This window comes from Gossypium raimondii, chromosome 12 (genome assembly GCF_025698545.1).
Source record: "Gossypium raimondii isolate GPD5lz chromosome 12, ASM2569854v1, whole genome shotgun sequence".
Lineage (NCBI taxonomy): Eukaryota > Viridiplantae > Streptophyta > Magnoliopsida > Malvales > Malvaceae > Gossypium > Gossypium raimondii.
The window spans coordinates 10,051,585-10,070,374 of NC_068576.1; the positions used below are offsets into that span (position 1 = coordinate 10,051,585).

General features: G+C 27.9%; 1 protein-coding gene across 1 annotated transcript; it reads right to left on the reverse strand.

Annotated features, from left to right (window-relative positions):
• Positions 1–7,945: 7,945 nt before the first annotated feature.
• LOC105763214 (3-dehydroquinate synthase, chloroplastic) lies at positions 7,946–10,775 on the reverse strand. The gene is made up of 8 exons (XM_012581344.2): positions 10,304–10,775; positions 10,038–10,188; positions 9,769–9,936; positions 9,455–9,681; positions 9,033–9,156; positions 8,629–8,691; positions 8,409–8,552; positions 7,946–8,318 (listed from the first exon to the last, which is right to left on the reverse strand). The coding sequence occupies exons 1-8, from the start codon at positions 10,630–10,632 to the stop codon at positions 8,187–8,189; spliced, it is 1,338 nt and encodes a 445-aa protein (XP_012436798.1). The 5' UTR covers positions 10,633–10,775; the 3' UTR covers positions 7,946–8,186.
• Between the last annotated feature and the right edge of the window lie 8,015 nt (positions 10,776–18,790).

An 18,790-nucleotide genomic window follows, 5' to 3' on the forward strand; every position in this document is an offset into this window, starting at 1 on the left:
GTGTTATGGTAGTCGTCATGAAGTATAACCTTAAAATTGTTAGTAAAAAAATATCCGATAAGGAAAATCTCAAACACATGAACGTAATTCGAACAAAAATGAAGAAATATAACAAGACTCCAAGGTGTGTATCAAGCCACTATATTTAAGGTTATATCCGCCCCCACCTATATTCAGTGTGCAAAAGAGTTTCAAGCAACTTAAACTCAAGGATACAATGAAGCCAATGACTATTTGTGTTTTGCACTGACAAGAATAGTCCACTAACCACTAAGTAATTTATAACAAGAAACTCAATTTCTACAAAGAATTTCTGATAATTCTTTATAGAATAATCTAATAATATTAAAAGAATGGAGAAAGAATAGAAAGAATATTAGAAATTGTTGGTGTGTTTTCCAAATGAAATCTCATTTCTATTTATAGGAATTTTCATGTCTCTTCATAGAGACACCTTTCAATAAGTGTCTTTTACGAATAATAATGTCTTTAAAAGGCATATAATTATTCATTTAATATTATAAGTATTCAATAATATTGTTTGAATAGTTATATTTTTGTAAAAAATCAAGTGATATGACTCTTGACCAATAATGAAAAGATTTAACTTTTGATTAATTACACCATTTCATTTATAGTTATTGGAACACTATAAATATTTGAAAATGTTCCAACATTTACACAGTGTGGCTAAAGTCACCAGTGATGATTTTATGAGCTTAGAGGAGGATGGAGGGTCTTAGGAGTGCATGGCAAAGCATTCCCTTGTAAAATAGTATCTTAACTTTCAGTTGAGTAGTGGAGGAGGTTTATATAGTTGACAGGTTTGTCACGGCGTCCTTGCACTTAAATGTGAATGGTTGATTTATGGTGCAGACATGCTTAGATGTGATTGAGGGGCTTTGCCATTCTACTATAGAGCAATCTAAGTGAATCCCTAACTTGCCATGAAGCTATTTAAGTGAGCCATGACGTGATTTGGTGATGACCTGCCTATTGACATGTAAGAGACTAGTGTTGAGAAAAGTTATGGTTTGATTATCATGGTCATGCAATATCAAGCATGATTTTTCTTTTTACTCTAAACTAGGTGAGCTTCTCCTTATTCCCCTAATCAAATTTGGTTAGCATGGAAAATTGGTGTTTATGATAACAATTATATAAAATATTGCATATAGTGGTTCAACCCTTATCATTCAAAAGAATAAGTGGTTAAAGCTTTGTACTGGTATGTTAAGGTTTAGAATTCAAACCCTAGCAATTACATCCTCTACTACAATTTGTAATGTACTAAAATGTCATTATTTAAATATATGGGTGAAAAATTTCTACAATATAGTAAACAAAAATGAAAATCCTGAATCCAATTGCTGACATAAGACTTCAATGTTGATCGATGGTACAAAGTTATATTAAAAAATTCTAAAATACATTCATTTATATTTTAATCCTTACAATGTACCTTGAAAGTTACTATATAATCATAAAAAAAGATCTTATTTCATTAGAAGAATAATCCCATTCTTGGCCAACCCCAAATAGGTATTTATAGATGTGGGAAACTAAATGGTGTTATGTAAGAATTCAACAAATGCAAAATTATTGTTGGTGAACCTTTGGCTATTATCTATGGTGAAACCCCATAATTCGGTGTCCAAAAGCCACGCTCGTAAGCTTCACGCACCTTCATCAATATGATGTTATCTCTTCATGTACATGTGGTCCATCCCCACCGGATTTTTTCTTCTTGAAGTTATCAACCATCCGAGGTCTTTATTTCCAATCTATTCCATTTATCTTTGGTATAAATTAGTGGTGGTTGGAATCCTTGGTTTATTTTTGGGTAACATTTCTATTTTTTGGGCTTTTGATAGTTCTATTTTCTTATTTCTAACGTACTTAGCATAACTTAATGAGATAATTATAAAGGAGTAAAGAGAATCAACTTAACACTATCAAGAATCTAAGTTTTTGAATATGTTGGAAGAAGATGCTAATGACATAGATAATCTCCAGAAAATTCACATAGACAGAAAATATTAGAACAATAAAATTTATGTGCTTGTGCGTGTGGATTACCCACATGCAATCTCATCAATGCACCTGATGTTGGAACATTTTCAAAATAGACATAATGTTTCAATAGTTGCAAATGAAAAGTTATAAGTAACCAAAAGTTATAACACTTGGTTACTAATTAGGAGTTGTCACTATTTAAAAGTGACGAGTTATGTCTTTTGTTACTAAAAGTTAGGTTATTTCATTATTGAAAAAAAGTTATTGTTCAAGTAACGTGTAATGAATAATTATGTTCATTCTTAATAGATGTGATTATCCAAATAGGTATCTATTGGATAGTTATATCTTTATTAAGAGACATGAAAACTCTTATAAATAGGAGAATAATTTCATTTATGTGATATACTAAGATATACCAAGAAACACCAAAATTAAAAACCAAAGTTTCTTCTATTCTCCTCTATGTTTTAATATTCCTTGGATTATTCTATAAAGAACTATCATAATTTTTTTTATAGAATTTGATAATCTAGTTATGTTCCACTCAGTGTGTTAGAATCTATAGCCTTAAGTGTAATTTATTCGTCATTTGTACTTGTAATTTTTCAAATAGATTGGTTTAATAAAGTTTCATTATTCACATTAACATCAACTGTATTTATCTTCAACAATTTTTGCACACAAAGCAAAATGTAGGCAAATATTGACTTATCGATTGCCTAACGTTTAGCTATGCTAAGTTGCATTATGTGGTCAAAGCATAATATGAGAAGGCAAGTTATATTAGTAGGTAATATGAAAGGCCCATAGTTTCATGAATCAAAATTGAACAAATTGGGTAAAGGACTATTATGTCGTCTATCAAGTCCAATTGGAGAGATACATTGTCTTGAGTATCTAACCAATGGACTCCCAGAAGATGGAGACATGATGTGATTATTTAGATTGACAATACATCAGTCAAGACCCAAGTTGAATTAATCTTAGATTCATTTATGGATTAATTCACTTATGACGTTCATAGTGTGACTTACCTCAATACAGAGTAAGTGACTGACCATGTGTGCGTGACTCATATATTTTGATGTATTAAAAGCTTGAGTTCAAATAACTAAAAAACCAAAAGCTAACACATTAGGTATAAAAATTCTGCATGAAGCTTCATTTACAATAGTGAATTTCGTAGCCCGATTAAGAGTAAATGATATCCTCTCGTTGGCATTACATGACAGATGAAAAAGTAATGTGACCACAAGTTATTTGTCTAAAATGAATAATTTAATTACTATTATGGTTATCATGAGATAAAATAGGATCATATTGGATGAGAACTTATTTAACCTAAAGAGATATAGATATGCTATGAGGTTAACACTATGACAAGGTCATTGGACAAACATCTATAAAGTTGCTTTCGTAATGATATATAATAAGGGAGATTTCAATTATATTACTTTAGTGGAATGACTCTACGATTAAATAATATTGTAATTAATAGACAAAGAGTCAGAACTAAATTACAAATCATTTGAGCCCCGATTATATACGTCCAATTAGTCTCTCTGCTTGCTCGACATGACCCAAAATAGATTCCATGTAGAACCAATACTTTGAAATGAATAAAAATGACGATTAAGAGAAATAGATTGAATGCATCACTATCCGTAGTGAATGCATTTTCTTGTAAGTACAAAAGATGACTTGAAGACTAAATTAATTTCTTTGAATTATTATTTAATCAATTGTAATTAAATAATTGAAGTTTGAAATAAAAAATAAATTAATTAGTTATTGTAGTTTTATTCAACGAGGCACTTAAATATATTTCCTCATAGACTCTAATATGGTAAATTTGTCATGACTTTAGCGGAATTAGAATTAGGTTAAGAAAATAATTTAATTGAGTTACTTAATTAAATAAATAAAATTAAATTAAATAGTATTTTGAAAATAGAAAAAATGGTTATTGAGTTGGTTAAAAGTTTAGATAACATATATAATTGTTCCGAGTACACGAGACAGGCTCGAGTGCCCATTCCATAGTGTGAGGGATGACAAGCCCTAGTCCCTATTAAGGTGTGTCACCTTCCCCCTTGTTCCATATAAGGGGATGTTGTATTTTTCTATTAAAATATTATTTAATGACCTTTTGTTAAAGTAAAATTCTTGTAACTTTTTCCTATATATAAGAACTGGGTTGAGCCAAAATTGCACTAGTTATTCATATTTTGAGCGTTGTTACTCTCTCAGAAAATAGTGACAATTTATTTGGAGAATAAATTATATTTTCTTGGGTGCTAATTTTTTGGTTTCACATAGTAATAATTAATTTTTTCCATTCAAAGTTAATTAATGTTTTCATGCTGTGCAATTGATTTGTGAATTTATAGTCCACACTCTAAGGAAGTTGAGACTCGAGGATAGTGGAGAAGATTGATTGGTAGAAAGTCAGGAAATGACTTAGACCACCTCGCTCAAAACACATGTACTAATTCAATCTAGGGTTTATTATTATAAATACCACAAGGCTTTAATTTTAGAAAAAAATTTGAACTTCATTTGTGCATTTGTCACTGTTTTTAAACCGATTTTTCAAAGCAATGCTCAATAGATTGTTTTCATCAATACAAAACGCTAACAATCATTGGACTTCATTGTATCCTTGATGTTCATTTTCCAGTAACTATTTTGCACACTGGAATATAGGTGGAACAAATAAAACCTTTAAGAAAGTGACATGGTTACATGCCTTGAAGCCTTCGATTAATTTCCCATAAGTTCATTTTTTTTATCCCCATGCACCAACATTTGAAAAGTAATAAACAATAAATAAATGTCCGTCATGAATTAATAAATTCATTATCTACTATTTCTCCTTTAAACCGGTTCCAATTATGCATCAATGTCACTAAGTCTTTAGAGGCTTGTAATGAGACTTAGATTAAGATATGATAATTCAAAGAATATGGACACAAAAGGGCTCAACCTAAAGTCAACCCAAATGTTCTCCCAATCACATTTTCAACTATACATTTTTCCACTCATCCCGTATTCCTTTTCATCAGTTAAGAATAAAACATGTAGACAAAGAAGCAAAAACAATAAAGATATAACAATAAAGCTCAATAGCACTTTTCTTTTTGAAATTTTCAATTTTTCTGTAAGTGTTTTTTCACTTCTTTCTTCACTCTTTTTTCGTTTTCTTTCCAATTTTTTTTCTTTTTTTTTTTCCTTTTCGAAAATTTTCACAACGAAAGAAAGGAAAAAAAATAAAAATACAAAAGAAAACTAAAAATTGTAGAATAAAACATGGAGAAAGCAAAATAAAAAATAAAAAAAAGAGAGAAAAAATTCAAAGTAACAAGGAAGAAGAATCCCAAGCCAATTTATAGAGGGTCCTAACCTCTCTTATGCACACAACTTCCACATGTTTCTCAAGTCACCACCATGCCCACCAAATGGTATGTTGTCACTTGTCCCACATTTTATAATTACCCTAATCGAGCGTGCAACTCAAGTAACAACTTAAATCATGCTCCCCTATGGCAGGCCTCAACATCAACTTTGCAACCAACGAATCATTTCAAAAACTCAAATTTTAAGTTTTTTGAAAATTTAAAATTTTCTAACCTCACTACTTCTCTATGGCAAAAGAAAGTTAGCTTCCACCACACAAAGTGCAAAACATCATTGCCTCAGGGAAGGCTAGTTTGTAACCTCCCATTCGACTGGGGAAGGGGTAGTTGTTACACATATGCTCTACCAGCAAACCACCCCTACTAGAGCACCATAATCACCTCACTTTGCGCAATACACCTCTTTCACGATAAGAATTGTTCTGCCAAGTCCTAGGAACAAGCAAACCAATTACTTCTAACTATCAAGCTACTTGGAGAAAACATCCACCACCTTTCACCCACATACCTTGCAATTTGGTCACATCATGTTGCATTATTGACCTAACAAGGAACCATGGTAGAGATCGATAAACCTATCAAAGGACAACACGTGAAAAAGGATGTCAAAGCCATACAAATACCCCTCTTGACCTTGAAGCTTAAGGACATGCTCACTATCCACTCCCAAATTCCAATTGAGCCATCTCCTTCAAGCCTCTCAAGCTTCTTCTCCTTTATAGCTTTCCTCCACCACTCAATCCATATGGCTCTTTGCTCAAACAAGATGAATTGACTCCAATCTCCCCCATGTCATCTTTTAGTATCAATAGAATGTAACGGTAATTTACGAAATTATTCTTATTGAATAAAAGATAATACTCATGTATTTTAATATTTTACAATTATCTTTATTATTAACAAATATTTGCATTAAATATCTAGTAATAATATTTTAATTGGTAAATTTTAAATTATCATTTTATTTTATAATTTTTAATTAACAATAAAAATGGTCTAAAAATAAGGAATATACATATAATAAGATATGTTAAAAATAATGAATAATTTCTTAGTTATTAAAAAAAACACAACATAGCAATTAAATAGAACTAATGTTACCAACAAATGTTGAGTGTAATGAAAATGCACATTACACTCATAAAGAGAAAACCCAAGATTAAATCTTAGAGCTGGCATTGTTGGAAGTGACAACCACAAATCCCAAAAGATGAATATTAATGATTCGTAAATTAGACATAGAAGATACCTTTGCTCAACTAATAAAAAATAAGTGAATTTTGTCTTAACATTTCTTTTAAATTTCCTATCTATCTATGTGTGAAAGTATTTTTTACAACATTTGGTAAAAGGACCTCTCCAGTTATTCTCAATTTTGATATTGAGGAAATTGGTCCCTTTCAACAAAATTGTAGTAATTTAATCCTTGTCAATTTCAAAAATGAGAAATTAAGGACAATTAGTCTCGGCACTGATGTTTTCTTTCAATTGTACATAATTTTGATTGGTATAATAACAAATTTAGCTCTCCAAGTTTGGACATTTTGTCAATGTGGTCCCTATTTAACAAGTTTAGCTTTTAACATTTGAGTAAATATGAAAATGTGGAGACTAAATTTGTTGAATTTTTTAGAATCAAGAGCAAACTAACAAAGCATGTAAACATCAAGGACAAAACTTGTTGTTATACCAATTAAAATTATATACAATTGACAAAAGACGGTAATATCGTGATTAATTATCCTTAGTTCGTTACTTTCAAGATTGACAAGAATTAAATTGCTTTGGGTATTTTTTTTAGAGGGACTAATTTGCTTAATTTCAAAATTAAGAGAGACCAAAGAGGTCTTTTTGCCACTACATTTTATCATGCAAATCACATTACTATATTTATAAGAAAATAACTCGAAAATAACTCCAAAGAGAAAGTTAAGCTTTTGTTTGATTTCAAGAAACAATGGTTATTTTCGTTTTCATTTTCATGAAAATGGAAGAGATTAAAGAAAACAGTGTCTGGTTAAAATTTGAAAAGTGATTTTGAGAAATGAAAAAGGAAAATATGTGAATATTAGAAAACAATAAATGGTTGCTTTCAATGAAAATGCTTTATTAAAGGTAAAAAATTTAAAAAAAAAAAAAGGTAAGCCTTGGTTCAAATCCATATAAATGTAAAATATTTTTTTTCTTTCAACAATTTTACAAATATTAAATTTAACACCTTAATTCAATCCATATAAATGTATATTTACCAAACATATTTTTATTATTGAAACCAATTTTGTGTTTTTAAAATTAAAAAATAGAAAATAGAAAAGCAAGAAAAATAAATAAATTTTAGCATACGTCGAAATAAATCAGATTCCATCTGATTAAACTTCCTAACAAGATAGTTTTCAATCATATCAAAATGCAATTGCTGTCATGGTTTTGCTTAATAGCAATATACCTCCGCTTCTTGAGATAATAAGAATAGAATGTGATCAACAAGAAAGTGAGAATGGCCAACCGAGTGAAGTAAGCAAATAATAAAAATACATACTTTAGCATACATATAGTTTTTATTGACTACATTAATACTGGCATTGCAACTTGGTACAAGCCTTTTGACAATGGAGTTCAAGAAAAGAAAGAATCCTAGAGAAAGAGTACAACAAAAAGTATTAGCATGACCATTGAGATAAACCATCCAAGGATATGGAAGAACAATTGTGCAAGTAAAGCTTAAAACAGATCAACAAATAAAATCTGGATTTAAGACTTGCAAAATGCAGAAAGTGTATCATCCAGGGCCTTTCTATCATACTCGCCGGTGAAAACACAATTTCCCAGAGGACCTTTCAGAAGGATAAGCCTTAGTAGCCCATCAGCCACCTTCTTATCAACCTACCATAACAAAATGATACGTACATATTCCTCAAGTGTTCAGAGAAAGCAATTTGAGATATACAGAACAGTAAAACTTGGTTCACTTACCGCCATGACAGATTTGAACATTTCCACAGTCATGGTTTCAGGAGGAGCAGTAGGTAACTTAGCCCGCTGTAATATGTCATTAACCCGTTTCATAATTGAACTGTCAATCCAACCAAGGCGATATGACATGTCAACAGCCATAACCTGAGTTGAGTATAGATTCAAGTTTAGTACAGGCGTGGAAGAAGATCAAAACAAAATGCAATAACAATCACATTACCGTGCCAGCTGCAACAGCTTCTCCATGTAGCCACTCTCCATATCCAAACCCAGTTTCTATTGCCTGGAAAGAAACATGAAAACAACAGCACGAAAATTTCTTAAAATCTGGAGTAAATACAGATCCCTTCAAGATAAAGGACAAATTCTAACAGATGTAAACACAAGATAACTTCACCACTAGCTGAATACAAAAGAGAGTATAACTGCTAAAACATAAAATCTCAAGTTGTAACTTCATATTTATTCTATTTTAAACCATTTCGCAAGTTCCTTTTTGGGATTTCAAACCATGTAGCCATAAAATAAAAACTACAAAAAAGAATATGAATGCACCAAGAATGAAAAAATTCGATTCCCTTTGCAAGCTAAAATGTAATATAGCAGAACACATATAAAACTTACATGACCAAATGTATGACCCAAGTTCAGTGTAGCCCTCAATCCACTTTCCTTCTCATCTAGTGACACAACCTCAGCCTTGTTTTCACATGATCGCTTTATAGCATAAGCAAACGCATCAGGATCCCTGTAATGATCAACACCGCATCACATACAGCTTCAAGATATATTGATTGCAATAATGAGGAAAGCACCAGAGTGTAATATCATTGGTTGAAGTAGACAAGGAGCTATACACAAGCACAAGGCATACATCAAGAAAACTACTTCAAAGGATAATACAAGGTATATTCCCAAAAGCTCAAATTGAAAACACCCGTTATGATTTTCAGTTCTTACCAAATGTACTCTCAGCTTCACATTTCTAAACAAGTTTCAACCTATTCAAATGTTTAATTACATTTCTTTCAATGAGTTTCATATACCTTGCCATCAGTTTCTCCATATTCTTTTCCTGCCACTCAAAAAACTCAGCATCTCTGATGAGCCCATACTTTATAACCTCTGCCAGACCTGAAGCCAGTTCCCTATCTGGCAATGTGCTCAATGTGTCAGTGTCTATGAGCACACATTGAGGTTGGTAGAAAGCACCAATCAAGTTCTTCCCAAGAGGATGGTTTATGCCAGTTTTACCCCCAACCGAAGAATCCACCTGCTTATTAGAACAAAGTTAGAAACATGAAATGTTTGCACACAATGTGATAATCAATACATAAATGAGCCATGAGTGCGAAATGACCTGCGCCATAACAGTAGTAGGAATCTGGATAAAATTAACACCGCGAAGAAAAGCAGCAGCAGCAAAACCACACATGTCACCAATCACACCACCGCCAAGAGCAACAAATGTACATCTCCGGTCCAATCGGGACTCGATGGCCTTGTCAAAAACTTTCATGAGAGTCTCCTATAAGCACAACCACTACAATTACTACTTCCATCAAGTTCAATAGCAACAATGCTTCAAATCAAAGAAAAAAAAACAGAGAGGAAAAGTGGAAAACCCACCATGTTTTTGTACTTCTCACCATCAGGTAGTATCACATTTTCAACAGAAACATTCGGGTTTCCCTTTGTTAACGCATCAACGACTTTATCCAAATACAAAGGAGCAATTGTAGTGTTAGTTACCACAAGAACTTTCTTCCCATGAACATGCCTATCGAAATGACAACTCGTTAACACTAAATACGACGAACAACGTAAAGCATTCTCTTAGCAAAAAAAAAAAATTAGCTATAAGTTATCGAAGCAAATGAATGAAATTAACTAACTTTTGAAGAAGCTCATGCTGATCAAGCAACCCGGAGCCGATGTAGATCGGGTAACTCCGATTACCCAAATCCACCTCAACAATAGTGGGCACTGAAGAGCTCCTTTCACCAACCGACTGATCCATCACCGGAGTTGCATTGGCGCAAATCCTGCGACTGAGTCCAATGGGTCTGGAGAGAAAAAGTCGTCCGGGATCCAACTCAGCGGAAGTGGAAGCGCAAAGAGAAACATTGACGGGCCTATTAAGCTTGGGGATGAAGTCAGAGGACAATTTGGAGTTGGGGTTGGAAGAGAGAGAAAGAGAGATAGCGTTAGTGGCGCAGGCCATAGATGAGAAAAGGGGGGGGGGGGTTGTCTGGTTTATTGTTTGTTAGTTAGGGGAAGGATTGGGGAGAAGCATTGGTTTGAAGGAGGAAAAGAAGTGGGTAGGTGAGACGCGAAGCTGTTGGTGGACGACGACACGATTCACGGTTGGTGGCAATACCACATATACGGCTGTGATTTACGGAATTCGAATTTTTATATTTTTATTTTTTTAAGAATTTATTTATAAAAATAGAAGAAGATAAATATCAAATTTATACATGAGATTTGATTTAATATGTAATTTGATACATAAATTTTAATTTGATGCAATTATGTGCATGTTTATTTCTATATCGGATTAACATAATTATTTGTGTATGTAATATATCAACGTAAAATTATGCTAATTTGATAATATTATTAGTGATTTATGAAAATTGAATCTAACACAATTTCATATATAAAATTGTAAAAATGAAAGTGCACATTTGATCAAAGCTTATGAATAATTTTGATATTTATCTCTATAAAAATATCATTTATATAATTTAATTTTCAATAATCTTCTATTTTTTATATTTACTAGTTCTTTTTTATATATTTATTATTTAATGAACTGTTTTTATTTCATAAAATTACCATATGTAATCATTATTAAAATGATTAAAATATATATTATTCAAAAAAATAAAAGAATTTCAAATCATAAGAATACTTAGAATGTTTAAAAGATTGAGATATTGTAAATATATACATTTTATTCTTCAACCTTTGTTTTATGATAAAATTGATGTAAATAAATTAATGATATTATCAGTGTATTAAATAATAATATCATTTTCAGACATAAAATAAATTATTCGTGTGTATTTTTCTTGTAATAACACCTCTTTATATATTGCATTGATTGTGGATCAATTTCTTGTATTTTTATTGTTTGATAATAGAATTAATCTCGATTTAAATAAAATGCTTAAAATAATAAGATATTATTTATTATGCTTTAAATTATAATGAAAATGAAATTGGATATGGATATGGATCATTTTGAACACTTATTTTGAGTTTAAATTAAGTAAAAGAATAAGTTTATCTTAAAATTTTATGTAAATATCTTAAATATTAAATTCCCAAAATAAAGTATGTTGAGATTTGATATTACGATTTGATTTAATTTTATTTGCATACTAATAATAAATGAAAATAATTATGATTTAATTTATTAAATTTATTGAATTTAACTATTAATTTTAAATTTAATGTTAAAACATTAATTTCATTTTTTTGTTTTAATATTAAATATTATTTTTAACATTTTATATTTTAATTATTTTGTTCAAAATCAATTTATCTAGAGGATGATATTATCATAATATATTTTTATTTTATAAGTGAAATAATTTTGAGATTAAATCATTTAAATGTATTATAAAAATAATATGAAATAAATTAAAGACACATAAAAAATTTCAACTTCCTAAACATAATAAAATAAAAATAAAATTATATTTAGGCAACCTATAAAACCCATATTCCTAAAAATAAAATAAAATCTAATTTATAGTATTACAAATATATTTAAATTTTCTATATTAAAATTTTCTTTTATTTATCTTTCTTGTTAAATTTTTATGCAATTAATTACTTTAAGTCACAAATTACCTAAACAATAATAATAATAATAATAATAATAATAATAATAATAATAATTTGTTGTTGTATAATCATGAAGTAATAGTAATGAGAAAAAAATAGCATAAAGTAAAATTAAATTTAAAATTAATAACAACATATAATTATAAAGCGATAAATGAACTTTGGTTTAATGTGTAATTTTATACATGGATTTTGATTTGATCCAATTCTCACAAATTATTAATACAATTATTGATATATCATTATTTTATGTTTATATATTGCATAACAAATAATTATATTTATCCAATATAAAAATAAATTGATGTATTTATTTATTTTTTAAAAGTTTCATATATATATATATATTTGAACCATGATAAAAGTTTTATGTGTATAATTGCACCAAATTAAAGTTCATGTATCGATCAGCACATTTAATCAAAATTCATATATAATTTTGAGATTTATCCCAATTATAAAAGTAAAACTTTCACATTAGACAATGGAAAAATAGGGAAAGCGAATAAGAGTGAGTTTAAAATAAATTTAGTATATTATGTATAGTAAACTAAATAAAGCCGTGATGAATTAATCTTATAGTTTTATGTTATTTTATATTAAAATGATCTTTCATCTCTCTTTGGTGACATTGTCATTTTCATATGACTTGGACGAAAAACCATTACTTTAATATTTCATTTTTAAGACACTTCAAACTTACCAATGCTAATAATCTCCATTTTCTTTTATATTATTTAGATACTATTTATTTAAAAAAGCTTAAGTGATGAATGTTATTTATAATTTTAAATTTTAATTTTAATTTTAATTGGTATAAAACTGTAAGATTAATTAAATGAAATTAATTTAAAATAATATATATTATTAATAATTAATTAACATATTCAATTATGTAGATCTATTTATTCTTAATAAATTGAATTCAACTTCAAATCAATTATATAGTTTAAATGAATAAAATTTTATTATTTAAAAAATTATTTTAATGCCAAATAAGTAATATAATGAACAGTAAAAGGTATTCTTGTTAAACTCACGCTTTTATATATTATATATATATATATATATGATGGGGAGGAATTTACTTATATTGGTGTAAAACTTAAGTTGTTTTATACCCATTCATAACTTTTTATACGATTAATATTTTAACCATCCAACCGTTGAATTTATCAATATATTTGTATTTGTCATACATTTAAAATTTTAGATCGATCCAATATGTCTATCATATCAATCTAAAATATTGTCTATATTAATATATGATTAAAAGTTCTTTACATTAAACGAATAGTTAGAAATTTTTAATTTATGTCATCAAACTTGACATGCGTGATCTACATGAATGGAGCATGAAAATGACAATTAGATTATTAAAATATTAATCATATAAAAGTTACGAAAAGATATAAAACCACGTAATTTTTACCAGATATATATATATATATATATATATATATATATATATATTAGTATGGTTCCACTATTGTTTATTTTTAGCTCAATTATAAACAACATGCTTAAAGTTGTTAAATTTTGGTATATTTAGAATTTAATCTTTATATTTTTATTTTTTATAAATTTAGCCCATTACTTTTTGAATTTAAAATTTAGATTCATTTGTTAACATTGTTAAAACTATTTTGTTAGACTTGTTGGTGTGATATTTTAGAACTAAAAAATATTCACTTGCTATGCATGTAATGAAAATATCATTGTCTTGGATTTGAATTTAATAGAGAGTTTTAATGGTATTAACAATTTTAAAAATTCACATCAACATTTTAATTAAAATAAAGTATTTAGACTAATTACTAACTTTATAAAAGATTTAAGTATCAAATTATGCTAAACTAAAGGATATAAATTAAATCGTGAAGTATACAGATTAAAATTAAAATTTAGTTGTAACACCCCGACCCATGTCCGTTGCCGGATTAGAGTTACGAGGCATTACCGATAAAAACCCGACTCAGAAAAAAAAATTTAACTCAACCACGAAATTTCATTCCATATATATATATTATCACATAACCAATTAAAATCAAACATGCATCTTTAATCAAGTTTCATATGCTAACCATGTTTCAACAATTCATCAATATCATTATCATTTACCTAATCAAAATTTAATATCATAAATCAAACATTTATCCAAGCATTTATTTCATTTCAATTTACTAACTATACTACATATTACAAACATAGGTAATCTACCCTGTTTGGACAGCTCTTATACATCAGAAATTGGGCAGCATTTAAGCATAAAAATTACATGAACATATACCACATTTTAGACCATTAAAGCATATATATATATATATATATACAAAATTGGACAGCATTTATACACAAAATTTGACAACATGTATATACAAAATTGGACAACATTTATTCACCAAAATTAGGCAGCATATATATACCAATTTGAACAGCACTTATACACAAAATTTGACAGCATGTATATACAAAATTAGACAGCATTTATTCACCAAAATTTGGCAGCATATATATACAAATTTGGACAGCATTTATACACAAAATTTGACAGCATGTATATACAAAATTGGACAGCATTTATTCACCGAAATTGGGCAGCATACATATACCAACTTGGACAGCACTTATACACAAAATTTGACAGCATGTATATACAAAATTGGACAGCATTTATTCACAAAAATTGGACAGCATACATATACCAATTTGGACAGCACTTATACACAAAATTTGATAGCATGTATATACAAAATTGAACATCATTTATACACAAAATTTGACAGCATGTATATACAAAATTGGACAGCATTTATTCACCAAAATTGGGCAGCATACATATACCAATTTGGACAGCACTTATACACAAAATTTGACAGCATGTATATACAAAATTGGACAGCATTTATTCACCAAAATTGGGCAGCATACATATACCAATTTGGACAGCACTTATACACAAAATTTGACAGCATGTATATATAAAATTGGACAGCATTTATTCACCAAAATTGGACAGCATACATATACCAATTTGGACAGCACTTATACACAAAATTTGACAGCATTTATAAACAAAATTGGACAGCATTTATTCACCAAAATTGGACAGCATAAATACCACAAATTGGGCAGCATTTAAGCATAAAAATTACATGAACATATACCACATTTTAGACCATTAAAGCATATGCATTAATACCGAATTCAAACCAAAAGAGATAAGCTATTTTCGCATGGCTTTTAGATACATATACACATTGGCTCCAAAATCAATATTTTAACTATACTAGACATCAAAACAATTATCCAACACATTGTAAGCTAATTTAGCTTAGTAAGTTATAAGCAAATAAACTCTACTATTTAAACCGATATCTCAAATAATATTCAACCAATTCATACTACTAAATCATCTTACCTTTAGCCTACCATATCATAAGATAATTATTCACTTATTACTATGATTTAACTAAAATCAATATAATTAAACGACCATAAACATTTCTTCAAATTTAATCACAAGACCAAATACATTATGCATTTCCTCATCATGTAATATAAAGAATCATATTATATATATATATATATATATATGATTCCAAATATAATCACCACATTGGTTTAATACCTACAAAGCTTAACCTTAAAATACAACCATAATGGTTATTACTCAAGAATTCCAAGTATTTACTCATTTTAATAATCATGATTTCTCAATAAAACAAATACTCAATACTAATAGTTATTCAAAATATTTAATAAGTTCGCACACTTAGTGCTCAATAATCAAACTCACACACTTAGTGCTTTACCATTAAACTTACACACTTAGTACTTTACAATTAAATTCGCACACTTAGTGCTTTACAATTAAATTCGCACACTTAGTGTCGAAAGTCAACAACTCAATACATCTTATTTCAATAATTTTATCACTACATGTATATATATATACCATTCAATTCAGCATAATTACTCAGATACTAAGCTAATTTTAAAACGATACAATTATATATGTGCTTAATAACTTACCTCGGATGTCGTCGACTAATAGATCGGCTACTCAACTACTTTCGATTTCCCCAATCTAAACCCGATTTCTTAGTTTCTTGATCTTGAATTGAAATCCCTAATATGGCCGAATGCTAAAGCTTGAAGAACAAAGTTTCTTTCTCTTGTTTTCGGTGGAAAAAGGTGAAGAAAATGACTTTATTTTATAATATTTATGATATAATATACATTATTATTCTTTTACTATTTTAACCTTTGTAAAATAATATTTAAAACATATAATACATGGCTTTTTAGCCATCTTGCCGTCCACTATATTTTAAATGGGTTTATTGCCCTTTAAGGACTTTAAGTTAAAAAGCCATTACCAAATAGGTACTTTACACTTTAACTATCAACTTTTACATTTTATGAAATTTTGTACTTTTATCAAATTAAACACAAAAATGGTCAAATAAATTTACGAAATTTTCACACAATCAAATTCAAATATCACAGACACAGAAAAAAATATTAAAATATTTTCCAGACTCAGATTTGTGGTCTCAAAACCACTATTTCGATTACGGTCAAAATTGGGTTGTTACATTAATCATTATTATATAATCTCAAAAGTAAAGATTAGACTGAAATTTAACCATTATTTTATCGTGTAAAAATTGTCATATAAGGAAGGCTATGGTGGTATAGAGTTTTTTTTCTTTAAAAAAGGTTTATGTATTTTAAACTTTTAAAACTCCCATTTCAATTAATTAACATTTAAATAAAGTGACATGTGTTGTTATATGATTGACTTTGTTATGTCACATTTCTAAACAAAAATGAATGCTATTATGCATTAAATTATGAAAAAATATTTAGTAAACTACTAGTAGAGTTTTTAAATACCACAAAAAGAATATCCTACAAAAATATTAAAAATAAACTATCAAATAGAAAAAATGGAAATATCAAATTATTTTGATTAAATCAGATTTTTGTCTCCCAAACAGGTCAGCTGCGGCATAGAAGCGGCCCTTTAATCCTCCTTTTTTTTCTAGGTCAATGGCCCATTTATCCGTTTCTTGTTCTTAGGCCCATTTATAATACAACTTTTACCCTTAAATTATGTTAAAATAATTAAGCTCAGCTTATGTGTTAAAAAATGCTCAAACTTTTTCAAAAAAAGCAATTAAATCCTTTTTTTACATTCAATTGAGTACTTGAATTGTCAAAATGCATTAAAAAGACTCTCAAACTTTTTCAAAAAAGCAATTGTACGTATAGAATTTAACGCTTAATTGTAACAGTTACAGCTATCCGCTCCTAATTTTTTTAGTTAAATTCATCACGTGTCACAACCATCGCATGACACGTGAAAAAAAATAAAAAAATTTAAAATTTTAATAAAATATAAGAAATATTTAATTTTTATTAAAATTAGAAAAATATTATAAAAATATTAAAAATTTAAAATATATAGAAATATAGAAAATATATATAAAATTTTATAAAGTTGTAAGAAATGATAAAAATGTAAAGAAATATAAATTTATTTTTATAAGTGAAATAATTTTTGAGATTAAATCATTTAAATGTATTATAAAAATAATATGAAATAAATAAAAAATTTCAACTTCCTAAACATAATAAAAATAAAAATAAAATTATATTTAGGCAACCTATAAAACCCATATTCCTAAAAATAAAATAAAATCTAATTTATAGTATTACAAATATATTTAAATTTTCTATATTTAAATTTTCTTTTATTTATCTTTCTTGTTAAATTTTTATGCAATTAATTACTTTAAGTCACAAATTACCTAAACAATTATAAAATAATAACAATAATAATAATAATAATAATAATAATAATAATAATAATAATAATTTGTTGTTGTATAATCATGTAGTAATAGTAATGAGAAAAAAATAGCATAAAGTAAAATTAAATTTAAAATTAATAACAACATATAATTATAAAGGGATAAATGAACTTTGGTTTAATGTGTAATTTTATACATGGATTTTGATTTGATCCAATTCTCACAAATTATTAATACAATTATTGATATATCATTATTTTATGTTTATATATTGCATAACAAATAATTATATTTATCCAATATACAAATAAATTGATGTATTTTTTTTAAAAGTTTCATATATATATATTTGAACCGTGATAAAAGTTTTATGTGTATAATTGCACCAAATTAAAGTTCATGTATCGACTACACATTTAATCAAAATTCATGTATAATTTTGAGATTTATCCCAATTATAAAAGTAAAACTTTCACATTAGACAATAGAAAAATAGGGAAAGCGAATAAGAGTGAGTTTAAAATAAATTTAGTATAATATGTATAGTAAACTAAATAAAGCCGTGATGAATTAATCTTATAGTTTTATGTTATTTTATATTAAAATGATCTTTCATCTCTCTTTGGTGGCATTGTCATTTTCATATGACTTGGAATTTTTCCTTGAAAAACTATTACTTTAATATTCCATTTTTAAGACACT

What these genes read in the sequence shown, in the direction of transcription:
- LOC105763214 (XM_012581344.2), bottom strand. Translation starts at nt 10,632, where the DNA reads ATGGCCTGCGCCACTAACGCTATCTCTCTTTCTCTCTCTTCCAACCCC. An exon ending in CAGCATGAGCTTCTTCAAAA is followed by an intron (nt 10,189 to 10,303) that starts GTTAGTTAATTT and finishes TCATTTCGATAG; the next exon opens with GCATGTTCATGGGAAGAAAG. An exon ending in GTGAGAAGTACAAAAACATG is followed by an intron (nt 9,937 to 10,037) that starts GTGGGTTTTCCA and finishes TTGTGCTTATAG; the next exon opens with GAGACTCTCATGAAAGTTTT.